General features: G+C 55.7%; 1 protein-coding gene across 15 annotated transcripts in view; it reads right to left on the bottom strand.

The window, feature by feature from the left end:
* RAP1GAP (RAP1 GTPase activating protein) overlaps nt 1–26,366 on the bottom strand; it is a 73,439-nt gene extending 47,073 nt beyond the window's left edge. For 4 of the 15 annotated variants that reach the window (XR_008615338.1, XR_008615339.1, XR_010139730.1 and 1 more), the window contains exons 1-2: nt 8,574–8,648; nt 6,536–6,571 (exon numbers count right to left, since the gene is read on the bottom strand). Coding sequence is in view for 5 of the 15 variants with exons in the window: in XM_055078547.1 (XP_054934522.1) it covers nt 6,536–6,571; nt 8,574–8,617 (80 nt within the window). In the remaining 10 variants the exon portion in view is untranslated. 15 annotated transcript variants of the gene reach the window in all.
* Between the last annotated feature and the right edge of the window lie 383 nt (nt 26,367–26,749).

The raw sequence follows: 26,749 nt of genomic DNA, 5'->3' as shown, positions 1-26,749 counted from the left end.
ATTAGTTTGCTGAATGAATGAATTTTGGGGAAGATCCTGAACTCAGAAGGCCTTTCCAGGATCTGGGCTATCAGAAAATCCCCTCCGAGGCTGGGCGCGCTGGCTCACGCCTGTAATCCTAGCACTTTGGGAGGCCGAGGCGGGTGGATCATGAGGTCAGGAGTTCGAGACCAGCCTGACCAACATGGTGGAACCCCGTCTCTACTAAAAATACAAAAATTAGCTGGGTATGGTGGCACGCGCCTGTAATCCCAGCTACTCAGGAGGCTGAGGCAGGAGAATGCTTGAACCTGGAAGGTGGAGGTTGCAGTGAGCCAAGATCGTGCCACTGCACTCCAACCTGGGCAAGATAGCAAGACTCCGTCTCAAAAAAAAAAAAAAAAAGAAAAAAAGAAAATCCCCTCCTTAGCCATCTACTCACCCCCTGTGGCCACCACAGTGCCTAAAATTCTATCACTAGAGAATCTCTCTTTGGATGAATGAGTCTTTCTTCTCAAAATGCAAATGCTTAGTTAGAAGGGAGAACATCCCCCACGCATAGACTCTGAACTCATTTCATTCGAAGCAATACTGTTTCCATTGTTATGGACAATCTGAGGTTCAGAGAGGCAGAGTAGATGGGGTAAGGCCACACAGCAAGTAAGTGGAAGTTGAACTGGGTATTTGAACTCAGGTCTACCTAACAGAACTCAAATATTCCCATGCATCTCAGACAAATAGACCAGAGTTTGAGCATCACCAGGAGATAAGGGCACACAGGGCCAACCAGACCAGGGACCTCAGGGCTGCAAGAGCCCCCTCTTCATGATGCTGAGGATAGACGTGGGATAGCAGGGTTGTGCACAAGTGAGATGGGGACCCACTTCTCAAGATCACACAGCCAAACAGTGGCAGTCCCAGAGCCACAACGCATGTGGAGGGGATTTTCTCTTAGTCTCCTGAAGCTATAGGGGATCCTTCCTGGAAGTGGGGGGTCTCTCTGGCACTAGGCTCATCCCTGCCTCAGAGCCTTTGCACCTGCTGCTCCCTCTGTCTGGACACCCTGCCAGCTCCCCCACGGCCAGCTCCTCTCATCCTTCAGGTTTTGGTTCAAACACCCCCTCTTCAGAAAGGCTTTCCAGGACTCCTTCATTTTCCAGCCATACAGCACAGGGTGACAGGCAAACTGGAGCCTGGCTACTTAAGCTCCAATCTCAGCTTTGCCAAGGGATCTTGAACAGGTTACTTAACCTCTCTTTGCCTCAGCCTCCCCAGCCCTAAACCAGGGTTCATAACAGTCTTGCCTCACAGGGCTGTTGTGAAGATCAAACCCATGAACATGGGCAAAGTGCTCTGAAACACAGCCCGGCACGTGCTCAGCTCTCGGCAAGGAACAGCTCTTGTTAGCATGTAGCATTGCTTTGAAATTCAGTGGACCCGGCCAGGCGCGGTGGCTCGCGTCTATAATCCCAGCACTTTGGGAGGCCAAGGTGGGCGGATCACAAGGTCAGGAGCTCGAGACCAGCCTGGACAAGATGGTGAAACCCCATCTCTACTAAAAATACACAAAAAAATTAGCCGGGCATGGTGGTGGGCGCCTGTAATCCCAGCTACTCAGGAGGCTGAGGCAGAGAATTGCCTGAAACCGGGAGGTGGAGGTTGCAGTGAGCCAAGATAGCGCCACTGCACCCCAGCCTGGGTAACAGAGTGAGACCCTGTCTCAAAAAAAAAAAAAAAAAAAAAAAAAGAAAAAGAAAGAAAGAAATTCAGTGTACCCATCAGAGGTTGTTTCCTAGTCTATTTACTTATAGTCTGCCTCCGCCATTCCCAATCTTACAGATGAGGAAATCCAGGCTCAGTGTGAGGTGAAGTACTGCCCAACAAGCTCTCTGAGGATAGGGGCTAGGCCTGTCTCGTTTTCTGCTGAATCTGTAGTAACTAAAACCATGCCTGGCCTACCGTAGGTGTTCAGTGGTTACTGTGGCTGGATGAATAAATGATGAACAAATGACCATAGCTCTATCGCTCTGAGGCTCTGTAAAGCCAGGAGCTTGGGCATCTAAGATTCTATTTCAGCCCACCTCTGCCCACTGTGGTCCCAAATGACCCCCAGCTCAACTGAAATCTCAGCCTCTCTTAGAAGTGCCTGCCAGGGGCTGGGCATGGTGGCTCACGCTTGTAATCCTAGCACTTTGGGAGGCTGAGGGAGGAGGATCGCTTGAGCCCAGGAGGTCGAGGCTGCAGTGAGCTGAGATTGCCTCACTGCACTCCAGCCTAGGTGACAGAGTGAGACCCTGTCTCAAAAAATAAAAATAAAAATAAAAATAAAATAAAATAAAGAGAAGTGGCTGCTAGGATAGCCAGGCTAATGAGCTAGGGACCAGCTTCCATGCCCCTGTCCCCAGTAGAACCCCCTCACCCTGGCTTGGCCAAGGGGATGAGGCAGGAGGCCTTGGCATTTGCCTTGGGAGATCCCTGCCTAGAGGTATAGTGGTGGCCATGGGCTCAGGAAGCAGCTGCTATCTCCCCCATCCCATGCACTGCCAGCTGCCCGTCGGGGGCCTGCCCACCAGATGCATAATAGATGAGGAAGCCCAGCGGGCTGTGCCTGCTTGGCATTTCAGAGCCACTAATGAGGCCAGCCTCATGCTTCCTGCAGCAGCACACAGGCCCCAGGGCCTCTGGCTCAGTGACTGCCATAAGGAGCCACCTGAGGACAGGGCCACCCACCCCAGCCCACCACTCAGCACAAGCAGCATCCAGGAGATCGAGGGCCAAAGGCATGGGCTCAGAGTGGCATTGCTGTCAGTCTTGGTTCACTCCTCACTGACTGAATGCCCCTGGGCCACCGCTTCCTCTCTCTGAGCCTCAGTTTCCTCATCTATAAAGTAAGGGATGAACTGTAAGGCTGGTGTCAGGATGGAAGGAAATGATTCAGGGGAAGTGCTGGGCCCAGGGCCTGGGATACAGGAAGTCCTCCATATACAGGAGCAACTGGTACCAATTCTGTCAAGAGGAAACATCTCAGCACCCAGACGGGCCTTCCCAGCAGGACACATGGACTGAGCAGTGACTCCCGTTTGGGTGGCATTCAGGGCTACATCACTCCCCATTCCTCCCTTAACTCATAACCAAGACCTTCCCCATTTCTGCAGCTTCACTGTCTCTGACCAAGGTCCCTTCCTCAGCAGAAGAGCTGGATTCAAATCCAGCCTTCACCAGCTGTGACTTTGAGCCAGAGCCTTCACCACTCTCAGTCCTGGTTTTAGCCTCTAAACTGGGAACAACAGGCCAAATTGCAGGACCGATGCCATGATTTAATGAGACCTCCAGAGTAAAATGCCTGGCATACTGTCAGCTCTTAATCCTTTCTGGGTTCTGCCTCCACCTCCCAGCCTCCTAGTTTTAAGGCCAAAGTTGACTCTCCTTTTCCCAGAGGTATTTTCAGAACCCTCCTGCCTTGCGTAAGTCCACTTGACCATTCCTCTACCCTGACACCGCTCCACCTCCCACCATCCATTTGAATACACTTTAAATGTCCAGCCCCCATTCCAGGATATCTGGGTCCCTTAGGGCTGCAGAATCAGAGTCACCCACTGTCCCACTGGCTCCCAACCCTCACACTGGGCCTCCTTCCTCTTGCATCTGCACACCTACTCTGAGGTCCTCCACTGCAGACAACCTGCTGAGAGGGGTTAGGGATGCATAGGGGAACTCAGCCATGATCACATCTGGCCTCTACCAGGACTCACTGCTCCTTTAATCTAACTCCTAACCTCTTAATCCTGTTTTGTAAAGGGGTGGGGGAAAATCACCTCCTCCAGGAAGCCTTCCCAGCCTACTGACAAGGTTTTACTTATTCCCCTCCCTGAAAACACTCAATTCAATTCCACAAGCATTAAGCATTTATGGGCATGGTAGTTGCACAAGACCATGTGGAGAACAGAGACATGAGAAAAGTACAGCCTGGCCTTTATGGGAGAAAGTGGGGCTAAGTTGAGCTCAAATGTGACTCAATGGGACGCCGAGGTGGGAGGATCACTTGAGCTCAAGAGTTCGAGACCAGACTGGCCAACATGGTGAGACCTCGTCTCTACTAAAAAGACAAAAATAATTACCCAGGAGTGATGGCATGCACCTGTGGTCCCAGCTACTCAGGAGGCTGGGGCAAGAGATTCACTTGAACCTAGGAGGTGGAGGTTGCAGTGAGCCGAGATTGCACCACTACACTACAGCCTGGGCGACAGAGTGAGACCCTGTCTCCAAAAAAACAAAAAGCGACCAAGCACCTCTCCTTTCAAGGAGTTCAGAGCCTGCTTTGCACTGCAGGGTTATGTGAACACATGCAGCTCACCTGAAGTCAACTCCCAGAAATGCCCTATTCAACAAGCACATGTTGAGCAGCAAGTGCGGCCCAGAGAGGGAAAATGACTTGCCAAAGTCACACAACTAGAATGTGGCAGAGGCAGATTCAAGTCCACACCTGTCAGACTCTGAAGTCCATGCTCTTTCCCCTACCCCAGGAACATTCACAAATGTGTGCTCTATAGCAGCAGAGGAGGCATTCTAAAGAGGGAATGGGGGTGTGGGGATCAAGAAAGAAAACACCCAAAAAATGGTGACAAAGGTGGGCTGGAGGTGTGGCGAGGGCCTGTGGAAATGGAAGTAGAGGGACATCAAGGGGAGGTGATGCTGACTGGGGCCATGTTCCCGTTGATCAGAAATACAGAGCACGGGAGAAGCAAGCCCCAAACTAGAAAAGGATGTGGAGACAGCCCTTGAGTGCCAGGAGATCATGATTAATGGTCAAAATGGCCACCACTGACGCATGGGCTGGAGTTAAGCGATGGCCTTTGGCAGTTGGGAAGGGAGGGCCTAGGGTTAGCACCTTGGACAGTGGCTCCAGCTAGGAGGGCACGGGCAAGGCATTTTGGGTAATGGGGCGTGTCCTGGGGAATGGCCGATCTTTACTTGATAGATGGGTCAACTGAAGCCCAGAGAGGGGATGGGACTCGCCCAAAGTCACACAGCTGGCCAGTTACAATCAGTCCTGGGCTCTCGTCTCTAACTCTTGGCTTAGGGCTCCCTGGGGTGGGCCTTCTGGGTGGCCTGTCTCTGAGTCTTCCCTCAAGCACATCCTTCGTTCAGACCCTCCCTGTGGCCTGGTGGCCCTGGGACAGAGTAGGAGAGGTTTTGGGCTCTGCACAGAGTCTGGAAGATCAAGGTTCAAATCCCAACTGCTTGTGTGACCTTGGGCAACTCATTTCCCCACTCCGGGCTTCATTGTTCTTATCTGTAATTAGAGATAATAGTCTCTAACTCTGAGGTGTGGTCAAAGTTACATGAGATAACACATCTCAGGCATCTACTGCAGTACCCAGTGCATAGCAGGTGCCCAACAACAAGTGGCAGTTGTTAGCGGTGTTATTACTGAACTCCCTGAAGGAAAGGATGGCAACTTCCTCACCTCTGTTTTTATCCCCCCTCAGTCTGCCCCTGCTCTGAGCATAGCACACCATCTTGCAGAAAGAGGGGCTCCAATGGACTAGGCACAGCAGCAGGAGATGATGCCCAGAAAGGGAGAGGAGGCAGCCTGAGGTTGCATGGAGAGCATCAAAGGGAAATAGAAAGGCAGGCTGGGAGCTTAGCTGAGGCACCCTGTGTGCCTCCCACCCCAGGCCTGGCTTCCCAGGAGGGCTCTGCAGGGACAATGGTGACAGATGGGAGTCACCCAGAAGCTGGGGGGTACTGCAGGACCCATGGACCCCAGGAAGCCCTGAGCAGGGGCAGGAAGCAGCAGCCAGAGCCGTCGGGGGGCTCTCCTGCTGGAGGTGAAGCAGCAGCAAGAGCAGCCAGCCAGGCCCACATGATGCTGATGCCAGGGAAGCTGGGAGGCACCTGCCTGCTGGGGCATCGGGGTGCCACGGTGTATCCCGAGGTGAGGGTGCACCTCCACCCATTGCCTCTTGGTGTTGAGAAGCTGCACACACAGTTGCCTCGTTCCCTCCTCCTCCAAAGAGAGGGCAGCCCCAGACACAGGAAATATGGGAGGAAGGGGTTCTGAGGGCTGTCGGGGGGAGTAACTAGAGGATTTGGGGTCAGTAAAGGCTAAAGGGAACCCCAGCCCAGGGAGGGGCCCCCCTGAGGTGGGAAGAAATAGAGAAGAAAAAAAGGAAGGAAGCATTTAAGCAAAAAGGGCCTAAAATATGCCAGGGCCAGTTTTTGTTTTTGTTATTTTTACTTTACACCCTATGAATGGGCATTTTAATCCCCATTTCACAGATGAGAAAATTGAGGTTCAGAGACGTTAAGGAATTGCTGAAGTTCACACAGGCAGTGGCAGAGTGAAGATGTAAACCTGCTTTGCCTGCCTCCAAGGCTCTCTAAAAAAGTACTCTGGGGACAGTAAGAGGGTCTGGCCACCCCCTTGCCCTGAGAGGATGGTTGGAAGCTTGGTGAGGTCTGGCCTGGCATCGCAGGGGTAGGAATGGATTGAGGGTATCTGCAGGGACCGGCCAAGGCAACCCAGGCCCTCCTGAGAGTCCCCAGTACTCACCATACACTCCGGCGAGAGGTGAAGGACTTGTCCACCCTGAAACACAATAAGAGGGGCCATAGGTGAGGGGACATCCCTTCTCACCAGCTTGGCCCAGCATATCAGACCCTCCTGCACTGCACCACCCTCCCAGAGGGGCTGGAGAAGGTCTTGTTTCTAAGGATGCCTGATGCAGTCACTATCACCCTTAGGCTGCAGTCTCCTGACTGTCAGATTAGGGACATGGGAAGGCATAGAGGTTAAAGAGCCAGGAAAAGAGGCAGGACTGGGGGCAGTAGGGCAGGGGGCAGGGCTGTGGGGTGTTAGCAGGGGTCGGGGGACAGGTGGAGTAGCACAGTGACTACAGCAGTTTGCATCATGGCAAGGATGTAGGGGTGCGGCTGGGGCTAGCTTAGAGCCTTTCCAGGCAGGATGGAAGTTTGCTGGATATCTATGGTTTATGGTGGGCAGAAAGAATATCACCCCCAAGGCCCATAGCCTGCCTCAATCCTGAAGCTGTTCACTCATATCTACCCAGGAAGCAAATGTCTGCGAATCTGGGAGGAGATCTAGGAGGAGCTTCCCCCCACCCTCACCCGAACACACATACCCTGCTCCCTAAGACTTCAGGGGTACCCCAGACTTTGTCTCCCCCAAATTCACCCAGATCCAGCCCCAGGACACATGTGTGGGTAGCACTCCCTCCCCGCCCCGATTCTCCTACTGCCCTCTGAGGGCACCTTGGTGCCGTTGGGGGCAGGGACTGAGCAGCTGTTGGGACAACAAACTCGCCTCCTGCCCAGAGGTAAGAAGCGGATGAGGAGGGAGCCCAGCCCAACTCTGCCAGTGAGAGGACGTCCTCCGGAGGGCAGGGCTGGGGGCTCCCAGGGACAGCTGATGGGGAAGGCCGACTCTGCAGACAGTGAGGTCAGAGAAGCCAGGACTTGCCCAAGGTCATAGAACAGGACCCAGCCTGTGAGCTGCCCCTCAGTGTTGGCTGGCCAGGAAACTCAGGGCCTAGCCCAGGCTCCTCTCATCACCTGACAGCTAGCAAGACCCCAGATGGAGGGGTAGCCTCTGGCCTCCCACCCCACCCCACCCTCTGCTGGGGTCACCTCAGAAGTTGAGCGTCCACAAGGGGAAGGCAGCTTGGACACAATCCCCATAGCTCAGAGAACACCGACCATGTCCACACACAAGCCCCAGTGCTCCACACCCCAAGGTGGGTCCCATGGGTCCCTATGACCACTGGGAGGTAGGGCCTGGTGAAGGTCATGGAGCCGCTTGTCTGGCTGGGTAGGGGCTCTGAGCCCACTCTGTCTAACCCATCTTCCCTCCAATTTGCCAAATCTCCGCAACAGGCATAAATCCCCATCCCACCGCTGCACCCCTTGACCCCAAGATGAACCTGCTGCCACTCTGACCTCCTCCAGGCCTCCAAGCCCAGGCAGCCAGTGGCCCAGGGAGGAGGAGGTTCCTGAGAGCCAGGATGCAGGAAGGAGGGCAGCCTGTTGCCCAGGGTGGGCAGGGCCTGCTAAGGGCTTCTAGAGTCCCTTTATCCAGAGCATCATTGAGGGGCCCAACAGCTGCAGAGGCAAAGTGGGAGGTCCAGCAGAACCTCCCCCTGACCTGCCTGCCCCTACTGCCACATACCTATACATGTGAGCAGTTGCGCACACACGCATGCACACACACCCGCACACACACAGGTGGAGTAGCCCCGCAGCCCCAGTCACATGCATAAGCGCCAATATCATGTGCTTAGACACAAACATAGCAATGTCCACCCTACACCCACCTCCCCACACATGCACATGGACACGCAATGGGAACACACACACACACAGAAACACACACACACACACACACACACACACACACACACACACGCGCTGCAACACGACAGCCATGCGCGCACTGAGGTCAAACGCTCAGCCTTCACAGCAGTCACAGCCCAGGCCCACCCGCCCAAGCGCGAGCACACCCCGCACGGGCTCCCCCCACGCGTGCACACGCACACGCGCGCACGCGCCCCGCCCCGCCCCGCGCCGCGCCCTACCCGCCGTAGGCCCCGAAGGTGAAGCTGCGCTTCCGGCCGCTCATGATGCCGCCGCCGCCGCCCGGCCCGGCCCGCGCGAGCCGGAGCCGCCTTCCCGCGCCCGGGTCACCTTGGCAACGCGGCCGCCCCGCCCCCGCCCCCGCCCCAGCTCGGATACGTCCACGCCCCAGCGGGCCGCGGTCCAGCTGCCGGGGGCCGCCGGCGCAGAAAGGGCTGCTTGTTCGCGCCGCCCTGGGCCGGCCGGGCGGGGGCTTCGCGGGACTTTCCGAGCCGGGCCCGGCCAGGCGGGGATTGCGGGGCCCGGGGCCCGGGGCAGCCCCTCCACCACCCGCTTCCCCGCCGCCGCCCCCAGTCCAGGCCGCAGACCCTCTGTTGGGGGGACGCCCTCCTCCCGCCCCCTCGAGCCGCCGCGCTCCTCGGCGGATCAGTCCCCATCATCACGAGCTGGGAGCTCCCTCCCAGAAGCCTGGGTCCGCACGGCGGGCATGTCCCGCCCCTCCCTGTCCCTCGAATTTCTCATCTGTAAAGTGGGATTCCTCCCGCTGGCCTCCTAGGACCTGGGGATGACGAAATGAGTTCACGCACGTAAAGCGCTCGGCCCAGGCCCTGGCGTACAGCAGATGCTTAATAAATGCAGGGTACAAGAGTTCCGCAGCGGGGACAGGCGTTCTACCCTTCCCGCGAACGAATGAGTGAATGAACAGAGCCTCTAATAGCCCCTCCTTTCCCACCTGTCTCCCCTTCTCCCAGGAGTCCCCTTCCCCTTTGCCCTGGTGAGGAGGAAGAGCAAAGGGGAGGAGTGGAGACGCCACCCTCCACTCCCCTCTTGAAAAGTCATGCAGTCCAGGTCCCAACCTTTAGAGGGAACTGGGCTCTGAGTTCTGCAGCAGGTACTCATTCGCTCAATAAACACTCCAAGTCCCTCTTCTGCACCCAGCTCGCCCAGAGCTCAGAGTCCAGTGCTCTTCCTCAGAGTAAGCTGTTTCCCCCACCCAAGTGGAGCTGTGTCAGCAGACACCGGGTCACTAGCCCCGATCCCAGAGCACACTGCCCTCCACCCCAACACCCAGTCTTCCCCCCATAGAGGGAGAGATCCTTCCCCCAGGCCCTGCACCCAAGGAGGCCCCCACAGTCTCAAGGTTTGCTATGGGATTTTCTGTTTAAACAAACTGCAGAGCACAGATGCAGCCGGGGATGAGGAAGGAAGGATGACCAAGGGCACAAGGACAGGGCAGCAGGGATTCTGCAGACGCCTTTCAGGAGCTATTCCACCTGGGACCCGGGCCTGGGCTTGGTGAGCTCCAGCATCCCCTGGGAAATGACGAGTCTGGGTACCAGGGTCTACAGTTTGTCTCACCTAGGCAGGGTAAGTGGCGCTGCGGTTTCCCCATTTTAGACACAAAGAAATTGAGATCCTTGCTCACACCAATTACTTCTCTCTTGGGGATCTGCCCTCAGCCCCCTCTCGGCTCCCACCTGGGACCTCTTCTCTGTACATTCTGGTGGGTGCAGGAGCCCTCAAGAGCCCCTTGCAGGGTTCAGAGCCTGGACAGGGCAAACATTATTTCCTCATTCCTAGAACTATGTCCCTTGGTTTTCAGTCCTCAGAGGAGGGTCTGGCTTCCCCTTGCAAGGTGCTCTGGAGCCTGGACTGGGCCCCTTCTGCTCTGGGCAGTGCTGCAGATTCCTGGGGGGAGGAATCATGCCAGGGCAGGCTCCTGAGGGGTGGGTCCTGAGAGCACTGAAGTTTGCCTGAGAAGGGAGGAACTTCCTTCCTTCCTTCCTTCCTTCCTTCCTTTCTCCCTCCCTCCCTCCTTCCTAAGTAGTAGCAGCAACAGCCTCCCTCCCTCCCTTCCTCCCTCCTTCTCTCCTTCCTTTCTAAGTAGTAGCAGCAACAGCCTGTCTCCCTCCCTCCCTCCTTCTCTCCTTCCTTTCTAAGTAGTAGCAGCAACAGCCTTCCTCCCTCCCTTCCTCCCTCCCTCCTTCCTTTCTAAGTAGTAGCAGCAGCAGCAGCAGGGGCTCTCAGAGAGGTGGGAGGAGGTTGGGGCAGAGGACTGAAGAGCTAGGCCTGGGCTATGAGGATGTGCACAGTGCTTGGGCTGGGGCCTGGACTCCAGCCACATCTGGGCTGCTGCATCCCCTTCGACATGGACCTATACCTCGCCAGTCTTTTCAGTGGGAATGATTCCTGAGTGGTTTCTGCATGCCCAGTTGGCAGAGTGGCCAAGGGGCCGCCAACGTGCCAAGTTTCCCAGCCAGGCCTGGCCCCCGGGAGGCCCCACTGGTACTGGGACAGTGGGCCCTTGAGAGGGGCCATGGGGGCTGAAGGGTTCCCACCGAAGACAAAGAGCCCAGTGTGGGCTCCAGCCTCTCTGCTCTGACCAGCTGCAGCTGCCTCATTGGCAAGGGATGGGGGTGGGGGTGGGAGTGGGGGTGGTTAGTGGGGGTCACGTTCCCTTGGCCAGGGTTGCAGCAGGACAGTCCCTGACCAGCTCCTGGTCCTTTGGTGACAGCTGAATTTAAATGCATCTTGGTTTTTTTTTTTTTTTTTTGGTTAAAATGCATCCTGTTAACCTGCAAGACCACTTCCAAGAATTTATCCTCTGCATCATAGCATGTGAGCCTGTAGATGAATGGCAAGGACAATGGACACTGAGGCATGTGCTTATATCCTCGCCCTTGAAGGCTAAAATCTCAGCTCTCCCACTTGTCACCTGTGTGACCTTGGTCAAGTTACTTAAGCTTTCTGAGCCTCAGTTTTTTCATCTGCAAGATGGGGTTGATGAAAATAACAGTACCTACTTCAAAGGGTTTTGCCAAGGATTAAATAAGTTACTAATGATAAAGCATTGAGAATAGTAGAGTATTTGTCACTTAACATGTGTTTGTTAAGTAAAACATTTGCTGGCTGAGCATGGTGGCTTACATCTGTAATCCCAGCACTTTGGGAGGCTGAATAGGGAGGATCACTTGAGACCAGGAGTTGGAGAACAGCTTAGGCAACATAGTGAGACCTGTCTCTACAAAAACTCTAAAAATTAGCCAGGTGTGATGGTACACATATGTAGTCCCAGTGACTTGAGAGGCTGAGGTGGGAGGATTGCTCAAGCCTGGGAGGTTGAGGCTGCAGTGAGCCCTGACTGCACCACTGCACTCCAGCCTGGGTAACAGAGCAAGACCCTGTCTTAAAAAGAAAAGATAAAAGAAAAAGAAAGGCTAGGCACGGTGGCTCACACCTGTAATCCCAGCACTCTGGGAGGCCAAGTTGGGTAGATCACTTGAAGTCAGGAGTTCAAGACCAGCCTGGCCAACATGGTGAAGCCCCATCTCTACTAAAACACAAAAATCAGCCAGGCATGGTGGTTGGCACCTGTAGTCCCAGCTACTTGGGAGGCTGAGACAGGAGAATCGCTTGAACCCAGGAGGTGGAGGTTGCAGTGAGCCAAGATCAGGCCACTGCATTCCACCCTGGGTGACAGAGCAAGACTGTCTCAAAAAAAAAAAAAAAAAAGAATAAAAGAAAATATTGTTGTAGCAACATCATTTTTATTAGGCTAAACTATACGAAGTTGCCATTTTTGTAGGGCTAGCAAAGATTTATTAGTAAGAATTCTAAAACTAAATGGCCACCCAGAGGAAATTTGATAAATTATGGTCCATGTATGCCATGCGGTGCCATGCAGCTATGGGACAGACTGGGGAAGATCTGTGTGTGGGCATGTGGAACAGCCTCCAGGACTGACACACACACACAGAGGCAGTGTGACAGGGACCAGGGCTGGACCAGGCTCTGATGCTTCCTAGCTGTGTAATGTCAAACACATTAGTAACATCCCATGACACTGGCCTCACTGGCCCACTGTGACGGGGACATCACTGCACCGCAGTCAGCATGGGGTGCTTGCTGACTGGCACTGGGAAGTCACTGCCATCTTTGAAGGAGTTTGAGCCCCCTTCTTCCTTGGCCTCCAGCCTCTTACCTAGAAAACAGTGCCAGGCTGCTTTCCAGGGTCCAGGCCCTCCCTCTGAGAGGAAGCCTCCCCTCTGGGCCTCCTAGATTTGTAGCCAAGTTGTTCAAACAGCTGCCAGACTGTAGAGGAAGAGAGAAGAGCACTGGGTGGAGGGTTGCAGAGCTGACTTTCCAAGTTCACCTCTTGTTGAACTCTGGATGTTCCACCTACCTACCTCCAGCTCCCCCTTTCCAGGGAAATGGAAGGGGAGAGGGAGGAGCAAACCCCGGGAAGATCTCAGGTCTGGGCTCTAGGTGGGGCTGGTGGAGCCAATTCTTGCCAGGGCATCCAATAGCCTCCTCCCCTCCCTGAGTCATACTCATTCAGGATATCTGCCCCAGGCCTCTTGGGCAGGAGAGGAGGCGTCTGGGCTTCCTGCCCTGGCCCAGGCAGCCTCTTGTGTGGCTTTGCATTAATCAGTTTTCCTCTCTGGGCCTCAGTTTGCTCATATGTTAACCCCTCACTTTGCTGGGTTAAAGACCTAACAGTGGGCTGGGCGCGGTGGCTCACGCCTGTGATCCCAGCATTTTGGGAGGCTGAGGCAGGTGGATCACAAGGTCAGGAGTTCGAGATCAGCCTGATCAACATGGTGAAACCCCGTCTCTACTAAAAATACAAAAATTAGCCAGGCTTGGTGGCACCTAGCTACTCAGGAGGCTGAGGCAGGAGAATCGCTTAAACCCAGGAGGCAGAAGTTGCAGTGAGCAAAGATCACACCACAGCACTCCAGCCTGGGCGACATAGCAAGACTCCATCTAAAAAAAAAAAAAAGAAGACCTAACAAAGGAAAGATACATTTGCCTTGAGAGAATTCTGCTAGCTCTGAAAGTATCATTATCCTTACTTTGCCTGTGGCCTTTCTAGCCAAGCCACACCAACCCAATCCCAGGAAGCTTCTGGAAAAAGAGTCTCCTGGGGGTTCCCCAGCCCCTGGGAAGGGAGGGAAGAGTGGGTGTGACTTGGCTCACAGCTCTTCCCTAGGCAGCTGGCCAGCGAGGTTACTGAGCCAGCCTCTGCCCTGGCTCTGAGACTCCTGCTCTATTCAATAGGTTTCTGAAACCCCTGCCTACTTAAAGGGACCCCATCAGGGACCAGGAAAATCTGGCCTGGCCAGAATACCTGCCCCCACTCAGGCCCTACCCCTGAGGATGTGTTTCTCATCTCCATGCAGATCGTGTGGCTTGAAAGGCCCTGGGAGCAAAGCCCTTCTGGAGGCGGCACCCAGGTGTACTTTCTTTCATTCCTTCCCCCATTCATTCAGTATTGAGCACCCACTGTGTGGCTGACACTGTATTGAGCACCCACCGTGTGGCTGACATTGTTCAGACACTGGCGATAGAGTCTGAACAAGACAGACAACATCTCTGGTAGACCTGTGTGCACACTTGCACACAAACTTTCCTAGGTCACACATGCACTTGGCCTAGTACCGTGCCATGCACATGCAAAAAGTCATCTAACTCATGCCTGTAGAGCTCACATCAAGATCAAATGCATGCAGACAGGTTCGCATGAACATCAGTCCCTATGCTGCAAACCCACAAGTACGTGCAAATGCAAAGGTCAACTCCAGCTCCCACCCTTAGGTCCCCAATCAGTGCACACGCACCTACTGACTCCGGCTGGGTTTGTACATGCATGTAAATACACACTGATGACAGCATATACAGGCACAGGAATCTCAGGCCCACACATCCTTACTCAAATCACATTATTTATGTTCATACAATAGACACAGACAGATGTGTACACACCTCACAAACACACATGGAGCATCCAGCTAACTACTGGGAAGAAATAAAGGTAGGAGACAGAATGGCTCTTTGGGGGTCAGAGAAGGGTGCAATTGCTGCATCTCCAGGACTGCAGAGTGGAGGCCAAGATACCTCTCATGTATTACAGGCTGGTGTCTAGCCGGCCAGCCCCCCTCTCCTACCTCCACTGCTAAGGGCATGGCCCTCTCAGCCCGTATTCAGGGCAGTTGGACAAAGCTGGGAGACTGCTTGAGGCCCAGAGCTCCCCTCAGGAAGCTGGGCTGGCAGAGTCCTGACCTGGGGAGACCTGCCTGTGGCCCCAGCTCTGCTGGCAATCCACCATTTCTCATCACAAGTGCCTTCCCACTTCTGGCCTCTGCTGGTTCATCTATGATGGGGGGAGAGAGTTTCCCAACAGTTCCTTATGATACCACCCTCCCAGGAGGCCAACCAGTCTGGGACTCTGAGAGTCCCTCTCCACCCCGACAAGGCCCTCATTGAGGCAGTGGCTCTCAACAAGGGTGGCTCTGCCCCCCAGAGGGCACCAGGGTGGTTTCAGTCCTCAGAAATGACGGGGTTACCACTGTCATTCAGTGGGTGGGGGATAGGAAAGCTACGCTGGTGAGAGTCCCACTTCAGGAGATTTGTTGTTCATCAGATATCCTCCTAGATATTCAAGTGGGTAAAAAGCCCAGGTAACCCATCCTAGAACCTAACTCTGGTTTACAAATGAATATTTTTTGGTGTGGCTTTAATCCATAATACATTTTTCAAAGGTGCAGCTACTGAAGTCATTCTGAACTAGAGGTCAGGTACAGCGACATGACTTTCTGCTCTTAAATCTAAGGGCAGGCCGGGCTCAGTGGCTCACACCTGTAATCCCAGCACTTTGGGAGGCTGAGGCGGGTGGATCACCTGAGGCCAGGAGTTCGAGACCAGCCTGACCAATATGGTGAAACCCTGTCTCTACTAAAAATACAAAAATTAGCCAGGTGTGGTGGCATGCGCCTGTAGTCCCAGCTACTCAGGAGGCTGAGACAGGAGAATTGCATGAACCCAGGAGGCGGAGGTTGCAGTGAGCTGAGATCACAGCACTACACTCTAGCCTGGAGTTTTTGAGACTCTGTCTCAAAAAACAAAAACAAAAAATCTAAGGGTAGGCTGGGCAAGGTGGTTCACACCTGTAATCCCAGCACCTTGAGAGGCTGAGGTGAGAGGACTGCTTAAGCCCAGAAGTTCGAGACCGGCCTGGTAACAAAGCAAGACTCCATCTCTATTACAATAATTTTAATTTTTTTAAATCTAAGGGTATATTTTTAATAAATAGGTGCCCAAGGCTGGTTACTTCATTGGCTCTTGTGGTGTGGTCATGCCAGAGCATTCATGCAGGGAGGTGGAGGGCCTTTTTCATCTCTTATGCCAGTATATAGTTGGTTTTTGAAGTCAGGTGTCTAGGCAGGATTATTAGCTAGGAATAATGACAGGAAAATGAAGAACACTTTTTTTTTTTTTGAGGCGGAGTTTTGCCTTTGTCGCCCAGGCTGGAGTGCAATGGCGCAATCTCGGCTCACCGCAGCCTCCACCTCAGTAGCTGGGATTACAGGCATGCACCATCAGGCCCAGCTAATTTTTGTATTTTTAGTAGAGTCGGGGTTTTTCCATGTTGGTTAGGCTGGCCTCGAACTCCCGACCTCAGGTGATGCGCCCGCCTTAGCCTCCCAAAGTGTTGGGATAACAGGCGTGAGCCACCGCACCCGGCCGAAGAACGCTTTTTAAAACGTGTTCCTAATGGGTCCGGGAGTCTGCCGCGGTCTCGGGCGCCACCAACTGGCCGTCATGAGAACTGCAGGCGACGGCCGGCGGGGCTCCAGGACCAGGGACAGCGCCCCGGGAGCCTCTCAGAGAAGGGTGGGGACCCGGAGCCGCCGGGACAGCGCCCCCAGTCACCGGCCACGCGCTCGCCGCCCCCCGCACTTCCTCACCCCTCCCTTACACGGAGGCGGCCCCAGCGCCCGTCCTCGCCTTTTTCCCGGCGCCAGGCGCCGCCGCACGTCTCCCAGCTCACAAGGGCACACCTGCGCCCGCCCACTGTGCTCTCGCCGCCCCCTCCCGCGGGACCCGTTCTCTCGGTGCGCAGATCACGGGGCCGCACCTACGCGTTCCGGGATCTCTGTGATCCTGACAACAGCCCCGTGAGGCCGATCTTGCAAGAGTTACATGTCTGCCATGGCTGACGGGGGAAATTGAGGTGTGCAAACAGAGCAGATCCAGCTCTTCCGAGCTCTTCGGGGCCTCAGTCCCTATCACCCGTGCGCTGCGGCTCAGTGGCACAGCCCCTTCTAGTTCCGGAGGCCCTGTGCCAAATGCTTTCATCCAGTCCTTAAACCCACTCTGTAAATTAGGTACAATCATCTTCCCCATTTCACATATCAGGAAGCCGAGGTCCCAGAGGCCGAGTGGCTTGCCTAAGGATCAGTGGATGCAGATATGGCTACAAAACCTCTCTGAGGTCTTCACACTGCTCTGAGTCACTGTGAGGGACGCTCCTTCCAGGAAGAAAGTCCTTCCAACAGTACACACTGCCTTGCCCTGGCTGCTCTGTCCTGGTATCCTCGGGCTTGAATGCCTTCTGGGGTAGGATGCGGGCATGCAGCCTCGAGATCTCTCACAGAGGAACCCAATCTCCCCATCCTCACAAGCTTTAGCCTCACAAAGCACCTCCCCAAGGCGCACAGTAGGTGCTTAATAAACCTGTTGCCTGGCTGAAGCCCTGCCTTCCAGGAACCAGGGCTCTAAATGCATAACTACACAGCCTGGATACAGAGCAGGGCAGTGTGAGCCAGTGAGGAAGGGCACAGGCTCGAGAGGGCTGGACAGAGTGGGTTCCAACTCAGCTATTTTTTTTTTTTTTTTTGAGACAGTCTCGCTCTGTCACCCAGGCTGGAGTGCAATGGCACGATCTTGGCTCACTGCAACCTCTGCCTCCAGGGTTCAAGCGATTCTCTCGCTTCAGCCTCCTGAGTAGCCGGGACTACAGGCACCTGCCACCATGGCCGGCTGATTTTTGTATTTTTAGTAGAGATGGGGTTTCACCATTTTGGCCAGGCTGGTCTTCAACTCCCAACCTCAAGTGGTCCTCCCACCTCAGCCTCCCAAAGTGCCAGGATTACAGGCAAGAGCCACTGCACCCAGCCCCGACTCAGTCTTGAGCTGTGACCGTCAGCCTTAGTTTCCAATCTGGAAAATGGAGATGATACTAGCTCTTAGCTCACAGGGTGACGGCGTGTTAAACAAGGTGATGCACACAGACACCTTAGCATGGTGCCTTGTGCTCACGAACAGCTTGCACGGTGGTGGCTGTTAACACTGTTGCCAGTAGGGTCTTCTTTGGGATACACAAAGCCCAGGAGCCCTAGCTGAGTCATGCCCTCATTTACCCCAAGGCTAAATCAGGTGGGCAGGAGGAGCAGAAGAAGAGGCTGCAAATGTAGTAGGGCTGAGTTGGGGACAGGAGGAGGAGGGAGATGGCTGGGGTGCAGTGGCTCATGCTTGTAATAATCCCAGCACTTTGAGAGACCGAGGCAGGTGGATCGCCTGAGGTCAGGAGTTCGAGAACAGCCTGGCCAATATGGCAAAACCCCATCTCTAGTAAAAATACAAAAATTAGTTGGGCATGGTGGTGCATGCCTGTAGTCCTGGCTACTCAGCAGGCTGAGGCACAAGAATCGCTTGAATCCAGGAGGCCGAGGTTGCACTGAGCTGAGATCGCGCCACTGCACTCCAGTCTGGGCAACAGAGCAAGACTCTGTCTCCAAAAAAAAAAGGAGGGAGAGGCAGCCATTCTTGGTGGAGGCAGAGAGCTTAGCAGTGTCTGAGACTCCCTGCCTCATGACCTAATCTCTGACCCTCAACCCTGATCAGCTCTATAGTCTCCTTGTTTTAGTGAGCACTCCATCAATGTTCAATGAATGAATGATGGCCTACATTGACTATGAACATAAAGAAACAGAAAGTCAACTTTAGTCCTATCATAATATATATAAGGCCTGGCATCAGTATGGGTTTGGAATCACACGGACCTGTGCTTAAATTCCTGCTCTACCACTTCCTGGCTTGTGACTTTGATCCATTTTCATAACCTCTCAAAGCCTCAGTTTCTTCATCTGTAAAAGGGGATGGCAATGATAATAAAAGTCCTTACCGCATAGGATTGTTCTTAGGATTCAGTGTAAACTGCTCACCCCTGGCACACAGTAGGCACACAATAAATGGAGACTGTCTTTAGTACTATTACTGGACATGTGCAAGGACAGCTATGAGCTGAGCCAGGAAATCCGTGTTCCAAGCTTAGTGCCACTATTGACTCACAGCGTGACTGTGGGCAGCTCCCCAGTTTTCTTCTCTGAATAATGAGGCCCCTCCAAGGGCCCTTCTCTATCTGATTTTCTGGGGTAGCATAGCCCCTATTTGCATGGTGGGCAGAGAAGTCTCTTGGAAACAGCTCTGCCCACCAGTCTGTCTCTTCCAGACCACGCCTCTGAAGGGCGTGGTGTTCCCATGACAGGGAGGAGGCAGGCATCACTGGAAGTCTCAGAACCTCATCTGATACCTGCCCTGGCCCCATACAGACTCTCAGGACCAGCCCCACTCCAATGCAGGGTGCAGCCCCAGAGCCACGTCACATAGGCGCTGGGTCTCAGAAGGAAGAGACCTGTACCAAGTTCAACTGTGTGCCCCTAGGTCCATCTCCTTGCCTCTACGAACCTCAGTTTCCTCACCCACAAAATGTGGATGAGTCTTGCTGGCCCCAAGGGCTCTGGCACACTCAGCAGCAACCCAGATGTGAAAGTCCTTTGTGAATTGCTCCCATCAGGCATAATCATGATAATTACTATCTGTAAAACGAGGGGGTTGGACCAGCTGATCTCTGTGGGCTCCTTCCCAGCTCCGAAGCTGGGGATTTCTTGGGTTTCCAAGCTGGGAATTCACACAGACATAGGTGGCCAGGAGAAGTCAGGGTCTGCGGGATTGTGTGTCCACGGGAACCCCTGAAAAGTTGTCCCCATTCATCCTTTTCCCCCAAGCCAGCCTGGGGCACTGGGCCCCAGGGATAGGCCATGGGGAGGGGGAGCTGGAAGCTTTAGGGCCTGGAAGCTTCAGGGCCAAGTCCTGCAGGTGTGAGCCTCCAAGTCTGAGCCCCACCCCTGCCCCTGCCCCTGCCCAGAATTGCTCCCATTACCCAGAGCACAGATTCTGTATGGCGCCCTCCCCAACCCCTTCTCATTCTGTATGCAGTACACAGAAATGGCTAAAAGTAGAGTCACACAACCCTCAATTCAAATCTCAGCCCCAGCCACTCACCAGCTGGGTGACCTGGGGCAGGCTATTTAACCTCTCTGAGCCTTTGAGGGTTGCTAAGAACGGTTGCTCTGCGGATTAAATGAGATAGATCCATGAAAAGTGCTTACATAGGGCCCAGCACACTGCAAGTGCTCAATGAATGCCCCCACCTGCATCCAATTGCTCAGGCCCCATCATGCCTCCCCTCAACCAGAATCTTCCTAGAATTCCTGAGCTAGCTGCCCACTTCCCACCCTGACTGCCTTTGGGTGGGCCCAGCATTGTAGAATTTGAGCAGGACTCAGGTTTCTCTGCCCTTCGGAGGACTATAGAGCCCACACCTCTCCAGCCAGGGAAGGCTGTGGGCTTTGGGGACTGGGACAGGTGAGGTCTTTGTCCCAGCACCTCTGCCCAGTCCTGTTTCTAGAGGTAGGGAGCCCTGGGAGAGGGGCTGTAAGAGCAACCCTCTATCCCTGGCAGAGCTCCCACACCTCAAGTGAAAGGCAAGTGGTGAATGAGGCAAGGCTAGAGTCTTCAGTCCCATGGCATCCTGAGCCTGCTGCCCGGGTGGGCACAGTGCCTACAGCAGTCTGCCAGCGGGTGTATGGCCTCTCTCTGGACCTCCAAGATAGGGGAAGACGCAAGAGGCTGGTGATGATGACATCAGCTCAGGCCTTGTCCTGGCAGCCTCTCGAGGGTCCCTGATGCTGCCAACTTTTGAGCAAGAAGAATCAGGGCTGCCCTGGCAGTTCTGGCACCGAGCTTGCAAGCAGGAAGAAGTTCCCAAGGTCATCCTCCATCAGCCACCTCCACCCTACCCCTCGATCCCTAAGTCAAGGAGTGGGGCCTTGGAGAGGACTGTCCTCTGAGCAGGGTACTGGGGTGGCTTTCCCTCGCACTGGGGCCCAGAGTTCAGGAGCCAAGCAGAGGGCTGGACCCATCTGCCCCACCTCCACCTTCCCTCTGCTGCCCCCACAGCCTGGCTGCGGCAGACACATGGCTCCTGTGGCCTTGAGAAGGTCACAGCCTCTGAGGTGGCTCAGGCATCTGATCCTCACCCACTGCTCCCCAACCCCAGCCTTGCCAGCAGATCCACATTCTCAGGGGAGCCTGAGGAACAGGTACTGTAGTTTCAAGAAATACTGCAATTCCCCCAGAGATACAACAACACACTTGAGGCTCACACAACACAGTCACCAGCTTCAACTCATGCGAGCTGTACTGCAAAGACAGAAACTACATCCTCCCATTCCACAGATGGAAAGGGAGGCTCAAAGAGGCCGGGCAGCTTGCCTGAGCTCACCCAGCTAGTAGGGTGGGGCCAGAAGCGGAACACAAGGTTCCCGACTTCCTGAACCAATGACAGCCCCCGGCTCTCCAGCTCTCATAGCAACCTAGTTCCTGGGTGGCTTGGTACCTTGATCCTCTTGCCTGCCCCTGGGATGGAAGAGGCTGGAATCCTCTCCTTCGCACACTGGGAGAAAATGAGGTCCAGGGAAACAGGCGAGAGGGCCATCCTTACACAGCAGTGGCAGGGCAGAGAACTATGCCAGGTGGTTCCTCATTCCAGGCTAGTGGGCTCAGCCCGCCCCTCCTGTGTATCCCGCATTGATTTTGGGGAAATGCAGACTCCTCAGCCTGCCATTCAAGGCCCTTAATAGACTGACCCCGATTTGTCCCTACCCACACCTTCCATGAATCCAGCCCAGTGTCCATATTGCCACCCCCTGCCCTTGCCCACGCCATAGCTGGTCTCGCCTCCAGGAGCGCCTCCACTTCTCCTCTTGCTGCGCAACTCGTAATTCTACTACAAACATTATCATTTACTGAACACCTAATACGTGCCAGGCAAGGACTCCTCAAGGGGGAAACTTACCCAGCTCACCTGGTGATAGCCATGCCAACTACCTTGGAAATGTGAAGGTATGGAAAAAATTCTCATTACCCTCAAAACACTGAAGAAAAGCCTTATTTTTTTTTTTTTCTGGCTGTAGAGGAATATTTGATGTTTTTAGAAAAGATTCTTCTCCAGATTTGTCTGTTTGCTTTTCCTTCAGTGTGTCTCTCTGTGTTTCTCTGAGTGCAGCTTTATATTTTTCAAAGCAGTTCCCAGCCAGTATATCTGGCCTCGCAAACAACATCCCCAGGGAGGCGGGCAAATAAAAGCTCGTCATCCCCGTTCTAGGGAGAAAGAAATGAGGCACAGAGAAGGCAGGTAACTTTTCCAAAGTCACACAGCAGAGACTGGATTTGGCATCCTGAGGACTCCCAATCTATGTCCTTTTAGACCCAGCAGAATGCCTAGGATAAGCTAGGCACTACCCTCAGTGCTTTCTTGCATTCGCCTTCTTATCCCTTGAAACATACTCATCAGGCAGGTGCTATGATTCCCACTTCCTAGATCGAGAAACAGACTCAGAGGGAGAGAGGAACTCACCAAAAGTTGTACGGCTGTTCAGTGGCAATGTCAGAATTCAAACTTGGGTCTGCTTCCTCCGAATGGGGGCCCGAGGGAGGGTGGCCTCGGTTGGCAAAGGTATTAACCAGCAGAGTGGGCAAGTCACTTTCTCTCTTTGAGCCTCACCTCCTCATATGACACACAGCACCGGGCTGTGGCAGGGACCACAGGACCCAGCTCATCTTTGTGCCCCAGTGCCTGTCACAGTCCCTGGGATCCACTACATGCTCATTAAATGCTTAGTGAGCAGGCACACGAGGCTGCTCCCATTGTGCTGGTGCAAAGCAGGAGTATCATGTTTTGCTTCCTTTCTTCCAGTAGGAAAGGCTGGAATCCCAGTGGGACCTTTCTATTTTAGGGTGTCTCCCCACCAGCACCCCTCTGCCTCTTTTCCCTTCTTCCTCTCTGAGTCACCACCTGCCTAGCAGTGCCGGTCTTTAGCCCTAAATATAGAGCACATTTTGAGGCATAAAATGTCCACAAATGTGAGCAATATAGCTGCAGCCCACTGCCCTCGGGTCCCCTCCTCCTGGGCTGACCCCAGGGTGGCCACCCCAGGAAGCCCTGAGACTGGCGACCCCTGCTTGGCCCTAGTGTGGATCCAGAGGCTGCACTCTGCAGGAAGTCCTCAGCCTGGGGCCCTATGTGCCCACACTGCCACCAGAGCCAAACTTCCTTTCCTTATTGGCACAAGGCTGCCACCTCACACCTCTGACTTTCCTCATCCCCCAGCCAGGCTGAGCTGCCTCCCAGAGCTGGAGCTGGGCCCAGAGAGTGAAAATGACTTGTCCGGGCCACACAGCCAGCAAGAGGCAGGGCCAGGCTTGGACAGGGAATCAGCACTCTGGCAGGCTTGGTGTGAGTGCCGAGGGAGCGTGGTGGAGCTGGGAGCCCCTCACTGCTCCCCATCTAGCATGTCTGCCCTGGAGGCTTCACCTAAGCCCACAGAAGCACCTCTCCACAGCGCCAGTCTCTCAGAGGCACAGGGTGCCAGGGCCAGCCTGGCAGAGGTCCTGCCATGCAAGGAGGTGAGCAGAGAGTGCTGAGGGCTCCCTTCCCTTCACACCAGCTGGCCACCAGCCTTGCTGGGAGGACAAAGCAGAAACTGGGGCCTGGTAATGCCTCTAGCAAAAGTGGAAAGGAAAGGGAACCCCAGAGCCGCTTGGCACCTGCGCTGGGGCCTGTCCCGTCTTGGGAAGGACCTGCAGAACAACACCTTCAGGGACAGCAAAGGAGCAGCCTGGGGAGAGGCTCCCGTGGCAACCCGCTGGGTGTGTACACAGAGGGGAGGTAGGAGAGGAGGGTCCACTGAGTGGGAAGCACCAGGCAGTTTCCCAGGATTCTTGGGGTCAGCCAAGCTGGGTCCATATGAATCAGAAAAGAGGGAGGAAGGGGAGGCTTTGCTGGGGATGGTCGGGGGCCTCCACTCCCCTCCCCGGGTGATGAAGCGTTCACATCCCACACGCAGGAAGCTGATGTAATTCATGCGTGTGTGCACCCATGATGGCCTGGGTGTGGGTGGGTGCATGTGCGTGTCTGCCAGGTTCATTTTTAAGGGCGTAGGGCGTCCTCGTGTTCTTCCTGCATGCACGTGTACCATGTGTGCACCCTGGAAGAGATAATGGAGGCAGACGACAGAGGACGAGGGCTTCTGAAGAGGCTCTTCTTCTTGCTGACAACCTCCGTCTCTCTGTGTGTACACACATGCCAGCATCTGGATGGTGTGACTCTCAGTGTTTGTGTGTCAGGCAGAGTCGGGGGCAGGGGTCTTGGCCTGGGTGTGCCCGTGTGTTCCTGTGTCTGGGTCTCAGGGTATCTGTCAGTCAAACTGTATTTGCGTTTGTGTCTGGCCGTGCTCAGGTCTCGGTTGTTTGCACAGCACGTGCGGCTGCTCAGCAGCCTCTGACAGCCAGGACAAAGGCCTCCACAGACAGACGGTAGCATGGAGGACAGATCTGCCCAAGGAGTCCTCAAAGGGCCTCTTGGCCCCAGAACTTGACAGCAGGGCAGGGGCAGGGCCAGGTGAGAGGGAGGTAGAGGCCCTGCTGTGGGAGCCTGAGGCCTGAGTGGCAGAGACCTCTCTCCCTGCTGCCCTCCAAGAGGCCAAAGGAAGAATCCTTCTTGTCTCCTAAGGATGGAGGGTAGTTAGAGCCAGGAGAGGGGCCTCCTGAGACCCCTGCCAGGCAGGCACCTTGGGAAGAAGAGAAGAGGAGAGGGCTTTGCCCAAGGAAGCTGGGAAGGTCCCAGGATGAAAGCACCATTATGGTGCTCCATGGGACAACCCTCCCTCCATGGGAAGGGGTGGCAAGGCGAACCTAGGACTCTGGACCCTCTCCTCAACCTGACCCAGCTTCCAGCCACAGGCACCCTCCCCTCCTGGCAGCAAAGGGGAGCAGGGCCACATGGACCACTCCACCACGGCGTTCACCCTTCCTCCACTCCACCGCTGTGGAGATCTGCTCCCAACAAAAGTCAGAGTACCACGATTCTAGACCTCGCTGAAGGTGACTAGGTGATCTCTGGCAGTTCATTTAGCCTCTCTGAGCCTCAGTTTCCTCATCTGTGCAATGGAGGCTTCAGCCCCTGCCCTGAAATATTGCTGTGAAGGCGGAAATTGCTCGCGACACCTGAGGATTAATCATTACCCTGGAACCCTTCCCAGGGCCATCAAGGAACACGCACCCCTTGCCAGACCTTCCAGCTGCTGGGGGCTCTCAGAGTGAGGCTGAGGTCCTGGAGAAGGGAATGGGGGGCCCCCATGGCCAGCTGGACCTGACCACTGCCTCCCCACTCAGCCACAGCCCTCAGGGCCCTGTGCCAGTCCAGAAGCCCATTCAGGGACACCTTTGGCCAATGTTCTGTTTCATCTGCGAGGCAACCTTCCCCAGTGCCCCAACCATAGCGTTTTCCCCCAAACACCCTCTCAGGAAGGAGGGACCACTACCTGTGCAGGGGGGCCAGGAGCCTCCTGAGAGCCTCCTATGGGGCGGAAGTGGTACCATCTCACCCCCATTGCCTTTCTTTCTCTCCTACTTCCATCTGGCCAGCTTCCCTCAGTGCCCCTCCTGCCTCAGTGCCCCTTCCCTCAGTGTCCCTCCTGCCTGCCGCCCCAGGGGCCTGACCTCTGACTTGGCAGGGAGGGGAATGGAGCCCGGGGACAGAGGCCAATGAGCCCTGAGAGCGGTGGATGGTCTTCCTGACCCCACCATGCCTGTGCTATGACCCCAACAAGGACTCTGAGGGCACGCACAGGCCGGGGTCTAACTGTTAGGGTAGGGAGGGGGCCGCTCACCTCCGGAGACTGCTATGACCCCAACAAGGACTCCGAGGGCACGCACAGGCCGGGGTCTAACTGTTAGGGTAGGGAGGGGACCGCTCACCTCCGGAGACTGTGTGTGTGCAGGTGTGTGTACGCAAGGTTTCTTCCCCAAGCCCAGGCGCCCCGCAGCTGGCACCAAACCCTGCAGGGCACGGAAACCGCCCCGTGAATTCCCACCGAGTCCTCGGATCCTGCCGAGCCAGGGGAGGCGACGAGGGGGCGCCCAACTGCATGACGCGTGTGCCCCGCTCTGCCGCGGGGGTCAGGGACAGGGGAATGCGTCCTGTCTCTGGGGATGCAAGGACATCACCGCCCTCCCCGCTCAGGGTCGTTGATCTGAGGCCCCCACTTCCCTCCTCTGAGGACAGGAGCGCCCCCCTCTGGGGGGCGCTAGGGCTTGGGCCCCTCCCCAGGGATGGAGGAAACGCGCCCACTTCCCACAGTCCCTCCTCTAAACCCCAGGCGCCCCCACCTCGAGGTGGGCGGAAAACTGGACTCCCCACCCACCCAGGGGGGTGGGACCAAAGCCCCCTGGCCGCGGCCTGGACCAAGTCCCGCAGGCTGGGGGTTCAGCCGGCTCAGTCCAGGCCTCCCCCCACTTCTCCAGCCGCCGTCAAGACCGGGCTGCGCGAGCCCAGCTGCGCCCACCCCTCGCCCCTGGAGACCCGGGTCCCCCACGCGTTCGCCCCCACCCTCCGTCCCCGCCCGCCCGCGCGGGGTCTTGGCTGCGGGCCGACGGGAGTCTGGACACCTCCGTCCCCTTCCCCTTTCCAGGGCCGCAGCCCTGGCGGAGCGCACTCACCCGCGGGCCTGGGCCGGGGGCGTCCTGGGCTCGGCACTCTGGTGCCCGCGGCCGCCGATGCAGCTCTGCTCAGACGCGGCCGGCGCTCGCCGCCGCCGCCGCCGCAGTTCGGGGAGGGGGACGTCACATGACCGCGGAGCGCTCCTTCCCCGGCGCCGCTCCCCCCTCACTGCGGAGCCCAAGCCGCGGGCGCGGGAGCGGCGGGGAGGCCCCCGCCCTGCCGCCACGCCCCGCCGCAGGTCCCGGAGGAGGGTTGTCGGTGCCCCCATTTTACAGGTGGGGAAACTGAGGACCAGAGAGGGGCAGGAATTGGCTCAAGGTTACACAGCTAGACAGTGGCAGAACCCGGGCAACAGCCCAGCGGTCCAGGAAACAGCTCATGCTCCAAGGAGACTGGGACAACTTCTCGAGCAAGTGGAGACGTCGGGATAGGTGGGGGCCACGGCCCCCATGGGCTCCGCTTGTCTGCAGGGGCGGGAGGAAGATGCACAGG

This window comes from Pongo abelii, chromosome 1 (genome assembly GCF_028885655.2).
Source record: "Pongo abelii isolate AG06213 chromosome 1, NHGRI_mPonAbe1-v2.0_pri, whole genome shotgun sequence".
In the NCBI taxonomy this organism is placed as follows: Eukaryota; Metazoa; Chordata; class Mammalia; order Primates; family Hominidae; genus Pongo; species Pongo abelii.
This window is presented reverse-complemented; position numbering and strand designations above follow the sequence as displayed.